The sequence below is a fragment of the Cervus canadensis genome, chromosome 28 (assembly GCF_019320065.1).
Source record: "Cervus canadensis isolate Bull #8, Minnesota chromosome 28, ASM1932006v1, whole genome shotgun sequence".
Lineage (NCBI taxonomy): Eukaryota > Metazoa > Chordata > Mammalia > Artiodactyla > Cervidae > Cervus > Cervus canadensis.
This window is the reverse complement of record NC_057413.1, coordinates 20625637-20641289: the sequence shown is the minus strand read 5'-3', so window position 1 is coordinate 20641289 and position 15653 is coordinate 20625637. Positions and strand designations below refer to the sequence as shown.

Genomic DNA, 15653 nt, shown 5'->3' with positions numbered 1-15653 from the left:
CCCATTTATTTGCCAAGAAGTGATGGCACCAGGTGCTATGGTCTTAGCTTTCTGAATGTTGAGTTTTAAGCCAGCTTTTTCACTCTCCTCTTTCACTTTCATAAAGATGCTCTTTATTTCCTCTTTGCTTTCTGCCATAAGGGTGGTTGTCATCTGCATATGTGAGGTTATTGATATTTCTCCTGGCAATCTTGATTCCAGCTTGTGCATCATCCAGCACAGCATTTCACATGATGTACTCTGCATGTAAGTTAAACAAGCAGGGTGACAATATACAGCCTTGACTACTCCTTTCCCAATTTGGAACCAGTCTGTTGTTTCATGTCCGGTTCTAACTGTTGCTTCTTGACCTGTTTATAGATTTCTCAAGAAGGCAGGTCAGATGGTCTGGTATTCCCATCTCATGAAGAATTTTCCACTGTTTGTTTTCATCCACACAGTCAAAGGCTTTGGCGTAATCAATAAAGCAGAGCAGATTCTGTCTCTCTTGCTTTTTCCATGAGCCAGGTGATGTTGGCACTTTGATCTCTGGCTCCTCTGGCTTTTCTAAAGCCAGCTTGAACATCTTGAAGTTCAGGGTTCAGGCTCTGTTGAAGCCTGGTTTGGAGAGTTTTGAGCATTACTTTGCTAGCATGTGAGATGAGTGCAATTATTCAGTGGTTTCAACATCCTACCAAGCAGGAGGGGAGGGATCAGGGCAAAGACCCAGGTCCGTGGAGAGCGAGCCGCTCCGGAACTCAGGGTTAAGGGCGGTGTCTGGAGTTGGGACGCTCCATGTTGGGGGTTCCCGTCTCCCCGAGTTTCACTTTCTCTCTCACAACGTGTGTGGAGCCCTCCTGCTTGGACACTCGTGACGCGGCCCCAGCTCTCACTGCCACTGGGTGTCCGGTTTCTAGAAAAACCAATCAGCGTCTCCGCGGTTCTCGGTTATAGAGTCTCCACCAACTTGACCGGACTCTGCTTCTCGCCAGACCCAGAGGATGCGAGTCATGGGCCCGCGAATCCTCCTCCTGCTCCTCTCGGGGGCCCTGGTCCTGACCGAGACCAGGGCGGGTGAGTGCGGGGTCGGGAGGGAACGGCCTCTGCTGGGAGGGGCGAGGGGAATCTCTCGGGAGTCAGGGGGGCAGGACCCCAGGGAACGAGCGACCCCGACGCCCCTGCCCAGACCCGCCGCCCCCACCCCGGGTCCCGGCCTGTCGCTCCCTTGCTTCCCGACACCTCTTTTCTTCCTCCTACGAAGTTCGGGCCGGTTTTCGACCTCTTACATCTCGCGGACCCTACGCTCCCTCCTCCCTACCGGGCCCATCACCTCGGACCCGGGACCCGCTCCGGGAGGAGGTCGGGCCTAGTCTCACCCCTTCCCGCCCCCAGGCTTCCACTCCATGAGGTATTTCAGCACCGCCGTGTCCCGGCCCGGCCTCGGGGAGCCCCGATTCCTGCAGGTCGGCTACGTGGACGACACGCAGTTCGTGCGGTTCGACAGCGACGCCCCGAATCCGAGGATGGAGCCGCGGGCGCGGTGGGTGGAGCAGGAGGGGCCGGAGTATTGGGATCTGGAGACGCGAAACGCCGAGGGCCACGCACAGACTTTCCGAGTGAACCTGAAAACCGCACTCGGCTACTACAACCAGAGCGAGGCCGGTGAGCAACGCGGGCCCGGGTCCAGGTCACGACCCCCACCCCCGGGGACCGGCCGGGGTCGCCCCGAGTCTCCGGGTCCGAGGGTCACCCCAACATTGCAGAACACGTTCGGCACCCCGACCCGGGAGGAGCCGGCGGGACTTGACCCGGTTTCATTTTCAGTTTGGGTTTAATCACCGCGGGTGGTCGGGGCGGGTCAGGGTCTCACACCTTCCAGTGGATGGTCGGCTGCGACGTGGGGCCGGACGGGCGCCTCCTCCGCGGGTTCTGGCAGTTCGCCTACGACGGCAATGATTACATCGCCCTGAACGAGGACCTGCGCTCCTGGACCGCGGCGGACACGGCGGCTCAGATCACCAAGCGCAAGTGGGAGGCGGCAGATAATGTGGAGAGAGAGAGGAACTACCTGGAGGGCACGTGCGTGGAGTGGCTCCTCAGATACCTGGAGAACGGGAAGGACACGCTGCTGCGCGCAGGTACGAGGGGCGGGGCCTCCCTGATCTACCCGCGGGCTGGAGCTGGCTTCCCACGAGGAGAAGAAAATGGGGTCCCTGTGGGAGCAGCACCCCAGGTTCTTGTCAGGAGAAGGAGGAAATCCGCCCAGGTTTTCATATTCTGTACAAGACAGTCACCAGTGGCCCTACTGCTCTGAAGGACAATTAAGGAATCCAGTGTCTTTGAGGAAGAAGCAGGAAACAAATCATCCCTGAAATAGCTGGTCAGCGGTGCCCTTTGACCCTGGCCCCATCTTGTGATACATGACTTCTCTCTCAAGATATGTTCTCACCCTGAGAGCACCTTGGGAGGCCTGACTCCAGCTTTTCTGAGTCATTCAGCCTCCACCAGTCTGTATTCTCCCCCTCCCATTTTTAGAGCTCCTATCCTAGTCTCATTCTAGAAATTTCCAAGAACTAATATAGATCCTCCCTGATCTCTGATTTGAGGCTGTTATCTAGCTCTTGTGCTGCTTTTTTCAACACCATGGTCTTGAATGTTCCATAGCTCAGCGGGTAAAAAAGTTCATAATACATCTGGGGATCTGATGTACAGCCTGGTGACTATAGTTAATAATAATCCTGTACTGTATACTTTAAAATTGATCTTAATCATTCTCATCACCCCTGTCAAACAGACACACACATAAGGTAAGTTGATGAATACATTAATTACCTTCACAGTGTAGATATATATCAAAGCAACATGTAGTACACTTTAAATGTGTACAGTTTTTGTTAAGTATACGTCAGTAAAGCTGGGGGAAAAATCACTGTTCTGTCCTTTCTCAGGATGGTCACATGATGCTGCTTCAGTGACCCATGGAGGTAACACAAACTGTATATTTTCTGATTCTTCCTCAGACCCTCCAAAGGCACATGTGACCCATCACCCCATCTCTGACCGTGAGGTCACCCTGAGGTGCTGGGCCCTGGGCTTCTACCCTGAGGAGATCTCACTGACCTGGCAGCGCAATGGGGAGGACCAGACCCAGGACATGGAGCTTGTGGAGACCAGGCCTTCAGGGGATGGAACCTTCCAGAAGTGGGTGGCCCTGGTGGTGCCTTCTGGAGAGGAGCAGAGATACACGTGCCGTGTGCAGCATGAGGGACTTCAGGAGCCCCTCACCCTGAGATGGGGTAAGGAGAGAGATGGGCTGGAACTTCCTCTCAGATAAAGCAGGAGTCCTTCAGGACTCAGTTCAGCAAGTTCAGGACTCAAGCCTGAGGGGCCCTTCCCTTTCCTCCACAGAACCTCCTCAGACCTCCTTCCTCACCGTGGGCATCATTGTTGGCCTGGTTGTCCTCGTGGTGGCTGTGGTGGCTGGAGCTGTGATCTGGAAGAAGAAGCACTCAGGTAAGGAAGGGAGGGAGGGATCTGAGTTTTCTTGTCTCACTGGGGGTTTCAAGCCCAGGTAGACATTTACCTGCCTGATTACTGGAAAGTATGCTCCACACACACGTGGAGTATGGAGCTGATGCTAACATTTTGCTTTTCTAAAGCCTGTATGAAAATGAAAGAGAAATTTTTCGCCTTCCTAATTCCAGTTGGGGACCAGGTTTCCATCACTTGAAGGTTAGAGGGAGATCCTTGCTGAGGACAGACCTCCAGGAGGGCCGGTGGCCCAGTCCTTACACATTTCCCTTCTCTGTGTTCCTGATCCTATCATGAGTTTTGACCACAGTTCCAGAAAGTTCTCTGGGGTCCAGGACTATGGGTTCCACTAGGGTCTCATGACTCATCCTTCTCCCTGGCCTCTCATGTAATATTTTCTTCTCACAGGTGAAAAAGGACGGATCTACACCCAGGCTGCAAGTAAGTATGAAGAGGGCGATTCGTGAGACCCTTGTGAGGGTGCAGACAGGAGGCCCTGGGGGGCTCACCCTCCTCAAAGTGCCTTCTCTAGTTTCTCTCCTGTGGGTTCTGACCACGTCCTGGTCTTGTTTTCCCCCAGGCAGTGACAGTGCCCAGAGCTCTGATGTGTCTCTCACGGTTCCTAAAGGTGAGACCTTGGAGAGTCTAGATTGGAAGGGGGATCGGGGCAGAGGGGACACATTGGGCAGCTGGGATCTTTGAGTGAGACATGTGAGCATGTGGGGGGCTGTCGAGAATGTCAGCCCTTACATGACTGACCTGAACTGGTTCCTGATTCTTTTCTCTCACAGTGTGAGACAGCTGCCTTGTGGGGACTGAGTGATGCTCGGTCCTGCTTTGTGACGTCAGATCCCCAGACTCCTCTTTCCGCAGCTGCATCTGAGTGTGTCTGTGCTCCTATTAGTATAACGTGAGGAGGTGGGGAGACTGGCCCATCCCTGCCCACCACATCCCCTCCCCACCCTGACCTGTATTCTCCTCCCTCATCCACTGTCCTGTTCCAGCAGAAATGGGGCTGGGCCATCTCCATCACTGTCTTTGCTTCATATGCACTGAGTAATGATGTCTTAATTTCCTTAATGAAAATAAATCTGTATATATGAATTTGTTTTTTCTAATTAGTGCCATGAAGGGGGATTGGATAATAAAGATGAGGATTCCTAAGGTTTGAAAGAGGAAATAAACTGAAACACTGAGAACCTTGCAGAACCATGTTTCCTATGCTGAGTCAGCTGCAGGAGGGACAGGTGGAGCCTGTGAGGAGCTGAGTGTGGACAGGGCCTGTACCCAGTCAGTGATCAGTGCCTGGTGGGCATGCACGCACTGCCCATGCACTGCCCATGGTCACTCCTGGCCTGGGTCCTCTTCTCCATTCCATTGTCCTTGTCCCTTCAGTAAATCCTTGTCCCACCAAGGACCTGTGATCATGGACTCAGAAGTCAGCTGGGCCTTGTTGTATCTCCAGCACCATGGGCAGGGTGCGTTTCTTCAGTGGTTAGCCTAGGATCAGGCCTTGGTCCAATACTTAGCTCTTGTCATTTTTGAATGTGTTTATATTTTGCTTATTTAGTTATTGCTATTATTGTTGGTGGTGTAATAACTGTTTTCTTCATGTGTAGAGTCCTGATCTTATTCTTCTCTGGGTGACCCCATATCTGACAGCTGCAGGGGTCACTTTGCCTGTCATTGTCCCCACAAGTCCAAGGGGTCTTTGCACACAGGATTCTCAGTGGTGTCAAAAGAAATTTCACAGTCATCCAGCTCTTGCCCTCTTTTAGAGATTTTTCTGGATTCTTCTTTCCAACTTTTCTCCATCTTTTTAAAGGAACCACATGCTGGAACTTGCAAAGAGGAGAGACCCAATAGTGTCATATCCTTGACTTAATTCCTGCTGGATTTCTCTCTTTTCTGAGGTCTGCCCCCTCTTCTGCCCTTACATCTTCTAAGGCTACTGCTGGCTCCCATCTCAACTCATGAATTTAGAAAGCAGAGTCTAATAAAATCACAGCAGGTTGAATATAGGAGCCAGAAGCGAAGGATCTTCCTTTCTGAAGAGACAGAGTTTTGTGTGTGGTGTGCAGGCTGATTGGTGCGGGAGGGAAGGAAGATCAGCCTTTGTGAGTAAAATACAGGCAGCACTGAGGTCAATGCAAATGGATGCTGTGCTGTAAACTGCCACGAGACAGCATGTGGCCTGAGGTCACATCAATAAAGACAGTGTATCTAGAGTAGGGAAGTGCTTTACACTGACCATTCATTGAACTGATATTTGTTGTGTGCCAGAGACATGACACACTATTTTTGCATCTGCTGCTGCTAAGTCGCTTCAGTCGTGTCTGACTCTCTGCGACCCCATAGATGGCAGCCCACCAGGCTCCCCCGTCCCTGGGATTCTCCAGGCGAGAACACTGGAGTGGGTTGCCATTTCCTTCTCCAATGCATGAAAGTGGAAAGTGAAAGTGAAGTTGTTCAGTCGTGAATTTTAGCGACCCCATGGACAGCAGCCTACCAGGCTCCTCCGTCCATGGGATTTTCCAGGCAAGAGAACTGGAGTGGGGTGCCATTGCCTTAGGAGAACTCAATGAACTAACGACAGACAAACCTTGTCCACCATGTGCAGTGTGTTCTAGGGAGAAGGGGCAGAGCATGTATTATGAGCCTAGTAAGTGAGGGAAGTATTTCCCTTAGAGGTTGGTAAGTGCTCGGAGGAAGGTGACCCAGAGTATAAGTGTGTGGGGACAGGGAAGGTGACTATGTTACTAGGGTGGACAGTGGGCCTCATTGAAAATGTAACCTTTAAGTAAAGATGTGAAGAACATGAAGGAATGTCCACAAGGATGTCTAGGGGAGGTTCTCTCCAGGCAGAGGAGCCTCCAGTGCAAATGCACGAGGGCAGGAGGGTGTCTGTGTTCAAGGGAGAGCCAGGAGGCAGCTGTGGCTGAAGGAAAAGGAATTGCCCTGAGATCCCATGTCCGGCCAGATATTGTGTGCCTCCAGGATGTTAGAAGGGGGTTGATTTTATCTCAGCAAGCTATGGAGTTATAGGATGATTTGAACAGAGGAGGACCTGGTGTGACTGCTCTCTAGAAGCGTCAGTCAGGCTGCTGTGCAGAGTCTGGATGTGAAGGGCAAGGGAGGCGGAGAGGAGCCTGTAGCAAACAGCGCAGGGTCCAGGGTGGGGATGCTGGTGCTTGTCCGGGCTGTGAGCAGGGAAGATAATGGTGAGTGAGTGGATTCTTGATCTATTCTGAAAATGCATTTTACAGCACTTCCTAGTGGATTAAATCTGAGTTATGAGAAAGAGTGAAGATGGACCGCATAATTTGAGATTTGCAAGTAAGCATGTGGGATGCCTACTGTGGAAATGAGGGGACTCTGGAAGGAGCATATTTGAGAAGGCATCACCATCAGCATTTGGTTTAGGAAAGTGGGAACTGAGTTGCGTTTACTAGTCTAGGGTTTAGGTGAGATGACGTGACTGGAAAAATAGATGGAAGAGGTGACACCATATAAATGATGTTGAAAGCCTTGAAAACAGATAAGGTTGCAGATAGGAGGGGAGAATCGGCTACAAAATCAGAAGGACGAGGACTGAATCCTGAAGCCCCCAAGCTATGGGAACTGATCAGACCACACGCCTGAGCAGACGGCACCATTCTGACACCGTCTCTAGATGGCACGTGGAAAGGGGTCCTGAAGGACATGAAGGAATGTCCTTCACCTGCACTCCTCTTAGAGACAGAAGGTCTGGAATAGACTTATCACACGGTTGGTGCTGATCTTCAGACCACACATTTCAGAGCAAGAACACAGATGTGGATTCCCACCTGGCCGCGCACCAGCCTCCCCTGTATGGCTTGTTCATAATAAATTCCTGGACTCTGTGCCCTACATTCTAGACGGTGGATCTGGGAAGAGTCCTGAGTATTTTGTAACAATCTCTACAAGCAGTCCTGAGCAGGCTGGGATCCACTGACATTAAAGATCAGAGAATGATTAAGGCAGGGAGGGGTCTTAAACACACATTTAAATGTTTTTTTTCTGAGAGGAAAAAGATAAAACATTTGGTGCGAGTTGCATCTTGTTTCTGCCATGTGTTATTGCCAGGCTGAAAATTTAGGAAGTGATTATCAGCTCACCATAGAGTCTCTGAGTTGCTAAGAGAGTAGATCTAAATTTTCTCCACACATGCAGAAGAGGTAATGATGTGACATGATTCAGTTGTCAGATAAAGCTATGGTGGTGATTATTTTGCAGTACAGAAGTGTATCAAATCAACAATTGTACACCATAAACTGACTCAATATTATATATCAATCATAATAAAGCGGAAGGAAAAGTCTCTGAATCCTTGCTCTCTGAGATTTCCCTATATGGTATTCTTCGGTAGTTCTGGGTGAGGAAAAAAAAGATTTCAAATTGTTCTAAATGGAACAGAGAGAGGCACACTTGTGGGTTTGGGTTTATTTCAGGGAAAACCGCTGACCAGCCCTGAGGCACAGCCGGGAACAGAATCCTCACCCCACCCGGGTCGGGTCCCACACAGGAACCCCTTCCCCGCAGGTGAGCACAGACACCACTGTTCACAGCGCTGTCAGCCCTGATGCTGGACGAGGACCCCGTGACTAGACCTGCTCTCTGCTGCTCTGACGCCTGGACGACACACGGCCGCCTCTGCCACGCGTGCCATGTGTGCCTAAAGCATCCGGTGCGGTTCCCGTCTCTCTGTGGCACCGTGTCCTAAGTAAGAGTCCAGCATGTGGTCACCTGCCTGGTGGGGCCTCAGCCTCTTTCTACCTGGAGGAATATTGAGGAAGCAAGGTTTTCTGTCTAATGGAGGAAGGTATCTGCTTTCTACCAAGATCGTCAAGTGTGAAAATCCCCTCACTTGGGAAGAGAGTACAGATTCTGGGGTTGGAGAAGGAGACTGAAGGAGGGGGAAAGAATGAAAAATTCCAATTTTTTTGAGCAGTGATCTAGATCAGAGCTTGGTCTGCTACATTGTAACCAGTCAGGTTGGATGAATGAATCAATGAAATGTCTTTCAACTTCTATAACACTGCATTATGAGGGCCAGTTCCTGTCCACTCCAGTTTATACTCTCAGATAAGAGGAGTGCACTTCTGAGTGATGAAATGATTACTCAAAATGTCCTCCAGCTGCCGTTGTCTTTTTCCAGGCTTAAAAAGAAGATCTATAAGTCTTCATGGGACCCATACATATATACTGACATTTTATTGCATGTTAACTTTTGTACGTTAGGCAATGCCAAAGAACGTTCAAACGACTGCACAGTAGCACTCATCTCACATGCTAGCAAAGTAATGCTCAAAATTCTCCAAGCTAGGCTTCAACCTGGAACTTCCAGATGTAAAAGCTGGATTTAGAAAAGGCAGAGGAACCAGAGATCAAAGTGCCAACATCCGTTAGATCATAGAAAAAGCAAGAGTTCCAGAAAAACATCTACTTTGGCTTTATTGACTACACCAAAGCCTTTCACTGTGTGGATCACAATGAACTGTGGAAAATTCCTCAAGAGATGGGAATACCAGAACACCTTACCTGCCTCCTGAGAAACCCGTATGTGGATCAAGAGGCAACAGTCAGAACTGGACATGACACAACAAACTGGTTCCAAATTAGGAAAGGAGTACATCAAAGCTATATATTGTCACCCTGCTCATTTAACTTATATGCAGAGTGAAAAGTGAAACTGAAAGTGGCTCAGTCGTGTCTAACTCTCTGCAACCCCATGGACTGTCCATGGAATTCTCTAGGCCAGAAAACTGGAGTGTGTAGCCTTTTCCTTCTCCAGGGGATCTTTCCAACCCAGGAATCGAACCGGGGTCTCCTGCATTGCAGGCACACTCTTTACCAGCTGAGCCACAAGGAAAGCCCAAGAATACTGGACTACGTAGCCCATCATTTCTCCAGGGGATCTTCCTGACCCAGGAATCAAACTGGGGTCTCCTGCATTGCAGGTGGATTCTTTACCAACTGAGCTACCAAGGAAGCCCTATCTGCAGCGTACATCATGCAAAATGCTGGGCTGGATGAAGCACAAGCTGGAATCAAGATTGCAGGGAGAAGTATCAATAACCACAAATACACAGATGACACCACCTTATGGCAGAAAGCAAAGAGGAACTAAGGAGCTTCTTGATGAAAGTGAAAGAGGAGAGTAATAAAGTTGGCCTAAAACTAAACATTCAGAAAACTAAGATCATGACATCCCATCCTATCATTTCATGGCAAATTAATGAGGAAACAATGGAAACAGTGACAGAGTTTATTTTTGGAGCTCCAAAATCACTGCAGATGGTGACTGCAGCCATGTAATTGAAAGATGCTTGCTGCCTGGAAGAAAAGCTATGGCCAACCTAGACAGCATATTCAAAACCAGAGACATTACTTTGTCAACAAATGTTCGTCTAGTCAAAGCTATGGTTTTTCCAGTGGTCACTTAGGGATGTGAGAGTTGGACCATAAAGAAGGCTGAGCACCAGAGATTTGATGCTCTTAACTGTGGTGTTAGAGAAGACTCTTGAGAGTCCCTTGGACTGCAAGGAGATCAAACCAGTCCATCCTAAAGGAAATCAACCCTGAATATTCACTGGAAGGACTGATGCTGATGCTGAAGCTCCAATACTTTGGCCACCTGATGGGAAGAACTGACTCACTGGAAAAGATTCTGATGCTGGGCAAGATTGAAGGCAGGAGGAGAAGGGGATGACAGAGGATTAGAGGTTGGATGGCATCACCGACTCGACGGATATGAGTTTGAGCAAGCTCCGGGAGTTGGTGACAGACAGGGAATCCTGCTGTGCTGCAGTCCATGGGGTTGCAAAGAGTTGGATATGACTGAGCGACTGAACTGAACTTTTGTATTTCTTTGTATATGCATTTTCCTGGATAAAGTATCTATAAAATTGATTAATTTACATGTGACCCACACAAAAGTCTTTCAAGTACTAGTTTAGACACCAAGCTATAATCTCTAGTCCATGAGGACTAATAATCCAAAGTCTTAGCAGATCCAATGACATGATAAAAATGCTCATCTTTTTCTTGGCAATTATCAGTCTGGGTCAAGATAAGGTAGTTTATTGCTTATGTTCACTTTCAATGTCTGTATGTTTCTTCTTGTGAGCTGATAACAAGCATTTCACAAACCAGCACTGGCTCACAGAAGAGATAAAGTATCACTGGTTTAGATGGACTTGTATTCTGACAGCTACCCTGGTGCCAGAAAAATAGCAGGATTGGAAAAATAAGCCTTGGAGATTCCATTTTTAGTAACACGGTTGGCCTGGTTTTAAGGCTTACTTGTCCAGTGAAAACAAATAAAAATAATAGATTAAGTATAAAAAGCTTCCATAAGTACAGTACCAAGAGAATAAATGTTTAGGCCAAAATATAAATGTGGGCAATATTTCAGAGGGAGAAGTTGTTTTTATCCTCAAGGCATTAGCCAAATCTGGGAAAAATCTTACCTTTGGTTTTCTGAAGCTTATGAGCTATAATAGGAAATGTAACCCAGAGCTTATTCATGTGGGGATCATAGGTGACATCCCCTCCTTGAAAATCCAGAAACCAAGATTCATATGCTCAGAGAGGATGTGGAGAGTTTGGAACCATGGAACGAGCTAGTGGGAATATGAAATGGTCTTGGAAAACAGTCTGGAAGTTCCTCCAAGTTTGAACCTAGTGTTCCTCTAGGACTCATAAATTCCATTCCTAGGTATTTACCTTGGAGAAATGACAATGGTAGTCTACACTACCATGTTTGTAGCTGACATTCATAGCAGCGTTAATCATGACAGTCAAACAGCAGAAATAACTCAGATCTCCATCCCTTCATGAATGAATCAGTAAAAGCGGTACAAACCTGCCTTGGAAAATTATTTGGAAATGAAAAGAAGGAAGTACAGACGTCTAGAACATGGATGCCTAGTGTGGGTGAACTTTAAATACATTATGCTCTGCAAAAGAAAACAAGAATAAAAGATCATATTGTCAGATTTTATTTATAGGATTTATAAGCAAATCCCTTTAAACAGAAAGTAGATTAGTGTTTGTCTAAAGATGAGGGAAATGTTGAAGGGAAATAGGGGCTAACTGCCCAGGAATAAATTGGTACCTCAATGCATGCATGCATGCTCAGTTGCTTATTCATGTCCAACTCTGGGACCTCTTGGACTGTAGCCTGCCAGGCTCCTCTGTCCGTGGAATTTTCCAGGCAAGTATACTGGAGTGAGTTGCCATTTCTTTCTCCAGGGGATCTTCCCAACCCAGGGCTCTAACCCATGTTTCCTGATTCTCCTGCATTGCAGGCAGATTCTTTACCACTGAGCCACCTAGCAAATTGGTACCTGGATAACAATATTCTAAAAACACTTCAGGGTGATGAAAACCGTTCAAAAATGAATGTGGCAATGGTCACACCTCTTTGTATATATGCTATAATTGATTCTTTTCAATTGGTGAATTATATTTCACTATTGTTGGGAAGATCCCCTGGAGAAAGGAATAGCTACGCACTCCGGTATTCTAGCTTGGAGACTTCCATGGGCTGTATAGTCCATGGGGTCACAGAGTCGGACATGACTGAGTGACTTTCACTTAAAGTTGTTTTAACAAATGCTATGTTGTTTTTGCTCAGTCGCCTAGTCATGTCTGACTCTTTGTGACCCCATGGATTGAAGCATGCCAGGCCTACTTGTCCCTCACCATCTTCTGGAGTTTGCCCAAGTTCAAGTCCATTGCATCAGTGATGCCATTCAGTCATCTGAAGCCCTCTTCTCCTTCTGCCCTCAATCTTCACCAACATCAGGAACTTCTCCAATGTGTTGGTTGTTCACATAAGGTGACCAAAATACTGGAGCTTCAGCTTCAGCATCAGTCCTTCCAATGAATATTCAGGACTGATTTCCTTTAGGATGGTCCAACTTTCACATCCTTACATGATTACTGGAAAAACTATAGCTATGACTAGACAGACCTTTGTTGGCAAAGTAATGTCTCTGCTTTTGAATATGCTGTCTAGGTTGGTCATAGCTTTTCTTCCAAGCAGCAAGCATCTTTTAATTTCATGGCTGCAGTCACCATCTGCAGTTATATTGGAGCCCAAGAAAATAAAGTCTGTCACTGTTTCCATTGTTTCCCCATCTATTTGCCATGAAGTGATGGGACCAGATGCCACGATCTTAGTTTTCTGAATGTTGAGTTTTAAATCAGCTATTTAACTCTTCTTTCACCTTCATCATGAGGCTCTTTACTCTCCACTTTCTGCCTTGAGGGTGGTGTCATCTGCATATCTGACGTTATTGATATTTCTCCCTGCAATCTTCATTCCAGCTTGTGCTTCATCCAGCCTGGAATTTTGCGTGATATACTCTGCATATAAGTTAAATAAGCAGGGTGACAATATACCTCTTTGATGTACTCCTTTCCTGATTTGGAATCAGTCTGTTGATCCATGTCCAGTTCTAACTGTTGCTTTTTGCCTGCATATAGGTTTTTCAGGAGGCAAGTAAGGTGGTCTGGTATTCCCATCTCTTTGAGAATTTTCCACAGTTTGTTGTGGCCCACACAGTCAAAGGCTTTAGCATTGTCAATGAAGCAGAAGTAGATGTTTATCTGAAATTCTCTTGCTTTTTCAATGATCCAATGGATATTGGCAATTTGATCTCTGGTTCCTCCGCCTTTTCTAAATCCAGCCTGAACATCTGCATGGGAGATGAGTGCAACTGTCTGATGGTTTGGACATTCTTTAATACTGCCCTTCTTGGGAACTGGGATGGGAACTGACCACTTCCAGTTCTGTGGCCATGGATGGGTCTTCCAGATTTGCTGACATATTGAGTGCAAAACTTTGAGAGCATCATCTTTGAGGGTTATGAATGGCTCTGCTGGAACTCCATTGCATCCACTAACTTTATTGACAGCAGTGCTTCCTAAGGCCTGCTTGACTTCACACTCCAGAAGGTCTGGCTCTGGTGACTGACCACATCATCATGGGTATACGATTCATTAAGATCTTTTTTGTACAGTTCTTCCGTGTATTCTTTCCATCTCTTTTTGATCTCATCTCCTTCCACTAGGTCTCAACTGTTTCTCTCCTTTATTGTGCCCATCTTTGGGGATAATGTTCCCTTGATATTACCAATTCTTCTGAATATATCTCTAGTCTTTCCCCTTCTGGTGTTTTCCTTTATTTTTAAGCACTGTGCATTAAAGAAGGCCTTCTTGTCTCTCCTTGCTATTCTTTAGAACTCTGCATTTAGTTGGATGCAGCTTTCCCTTTTTCCCTTGCTTTTCACTTCTTTCTTCAACTATTTGTAAAGAATCCTCAGATAACCATTTGCCTTCTTGCTTTTCTATTTCCTTGGGATGGTTTTTTTCACTGCTCCTGTACAGTATTACAGACCTCTGTCCATAGTTCTTCAGGCTCACTGTTTACTAGATCTAATCCCTTGAATCTATTCATCACCTCCACTGCATATTTATAGGGGATCTGATTTAAGTCATACCTGACTGGCCTAGTGGTTTTCCCACTTTCTTTGACTTAAGCCTGAATTTTGCTATAAGAAGCTCATTATCTGAGCCACACTCAGCTCCAGGTCTTGTTTTTGCTGACTGTATACAGCTTCTCCATCTTCAACTACAAAGAATATAATCATTTTGATTTCAGTATTGACCATTTGGTGATGTCCATGTGTAGTCATCTCTTGTGTTGTTGAAAAGAAAGGTGTTTGCTATGACCAGTGAATTCTCTTGGTAGAATTCAGTTAACCTGGTTCGTTTTGTACTCCAAGGCCAAATCTGCCTGTTACTCCAGGTGACCCTTGACTTCCTACTTTTGCATTCCAATCCCCAATGATGAATACAGGTTTTTTTGTGTTAGTTCTAGGAAGTCTTCTAAGTCTTTGTAGAAATGATCAACCTCAGCTTCTTCAGCATCAACAGTAGGGACACAGACTTGAATTACCATGATGTTGAATGGCTTCCCTTGGAAACAAACCGAGATCATTCTGTCATTTTTGAGGCTACTCCCAAGTACTGCATTTCAGGATCTTTTATTGATAATGAGCACTACTCCATTACTTCTATGGGATTCTTGCCCACAGTAGTAGATACAATGGTCATTTGAATTAAATTTGCCTATTCCCGTCCATTTAAGTTCACTGATTCCTAAGATGTTGATGTTTATTCTTACCATCTCCTGCTTGACCATGTCAAATTTACCTTGATTCATAGACCTGATATTCCAGGTTTCTTATCAGTACTGTTCTTTGCAGCATCAGATTTTATTTTCATCCCCTGACACATCCACAACTGAACATCACTTCTGCTTTGGCCCAGGTGCTTCATTCTTTCCAAGGCTATTAGTAGTTTTCTGCTCTTCCCCTGTAGTATATCGGATACCTTCCAACCTGGGGGACTCATCTTTTGTTGTCCTACCTTTTGGTCTTTTAATACAGTTCATGAGGTTCTCATGGCAAGTATACTGGGGTGGTTTGCCGTTCCCTCCTCTAGTGGATCACGTTCAGTCAGAACTCTCCACAGTGACCCATCCGTCTTGGGTGGTGTACACAACATGGTTCAGAGCTTCACTTCAGCCCCTCTGCCACAACACATGCTACGGCTCACGTTAAATGAAGCATTGATGCCTGAACCATCTTGGCAATTGAACAGAAAGTCATGAAAAAACTCAGAGAAGTGGGCATGCTGGTATAAAAACAAAATAGGTAAAAAAAAAAAAAAAAAAAAACAGGTAAATATTTCCAAAAGGAAAGTGTTTATCAGGCAATAGGGAATGAACAAGTGAGCAGTATTAACCTCGCTGTCCTGTGTAGGCAGAGCTGATCTAGGAGATAACACTACGGCAGCAGCGGGGATAACAGGATCCCAGAAAGCAGGGGAAGAGGTGACAGCAAGGCAGGAATAAGGACCAAATTTCTGAATTAACCAACGATGTCAGGATGGAAACAGGATATTCTAACTGTAAGGGGTTTATGGAAATGGTTAATAGATCGTGATATTTCTAGAGGCAAGGTAGATGGACAGGCAACAAGAGTGTGGCTCAGTACTGTATTAATAGATCAAAATGAATGAGTTGAAGGCTGAGATCAGCTGCTTAA

At 46.6% G+C, this 15653-nt stretch overlaps 1 protein-coding gene across 12 annotated transcripts in view; it reads left to right on the top strand.

The window, feature by feature from the left end:
* The first annotated feature begins 941 nt into the window (after positions 1-941).
* The window catches only part of LOC122429686 (BOLA class I histocompatibility antigen, alpha chain BL3-7-like), a 199148-nt gene continuing 184436 nt past the window's right edge, over positions 942-15653 (top strand). For 4 of the 12 annotated variants that reach the window (XR_006266105.1, XM_043450247.1, XM_043450238.1 and 1 more), the window contains exon 1: positions 962-1053. Coding sequence is in view for 11 of the 12 variants with exons in the window: in XM_043450247.1 (XP_043306182.1) it covers positions 981-1053 (73 nt within the window). In the remaining variant the exon portion in view is untranslated. Of the gene's footprint in view, positions 1054-1371; positions 1642-1841; positions 2118-2999; positions 3276-3387; positions 3493-3683; positions 3759-3918; positions 3952-4090; positions 4615-15653 lie in introns of those variants that run through there. The other 8 variants (XM_043450237.1, XM_043450236.1, XM_043450235.1 and 5 more) reach the window with 6 other exon arrangements.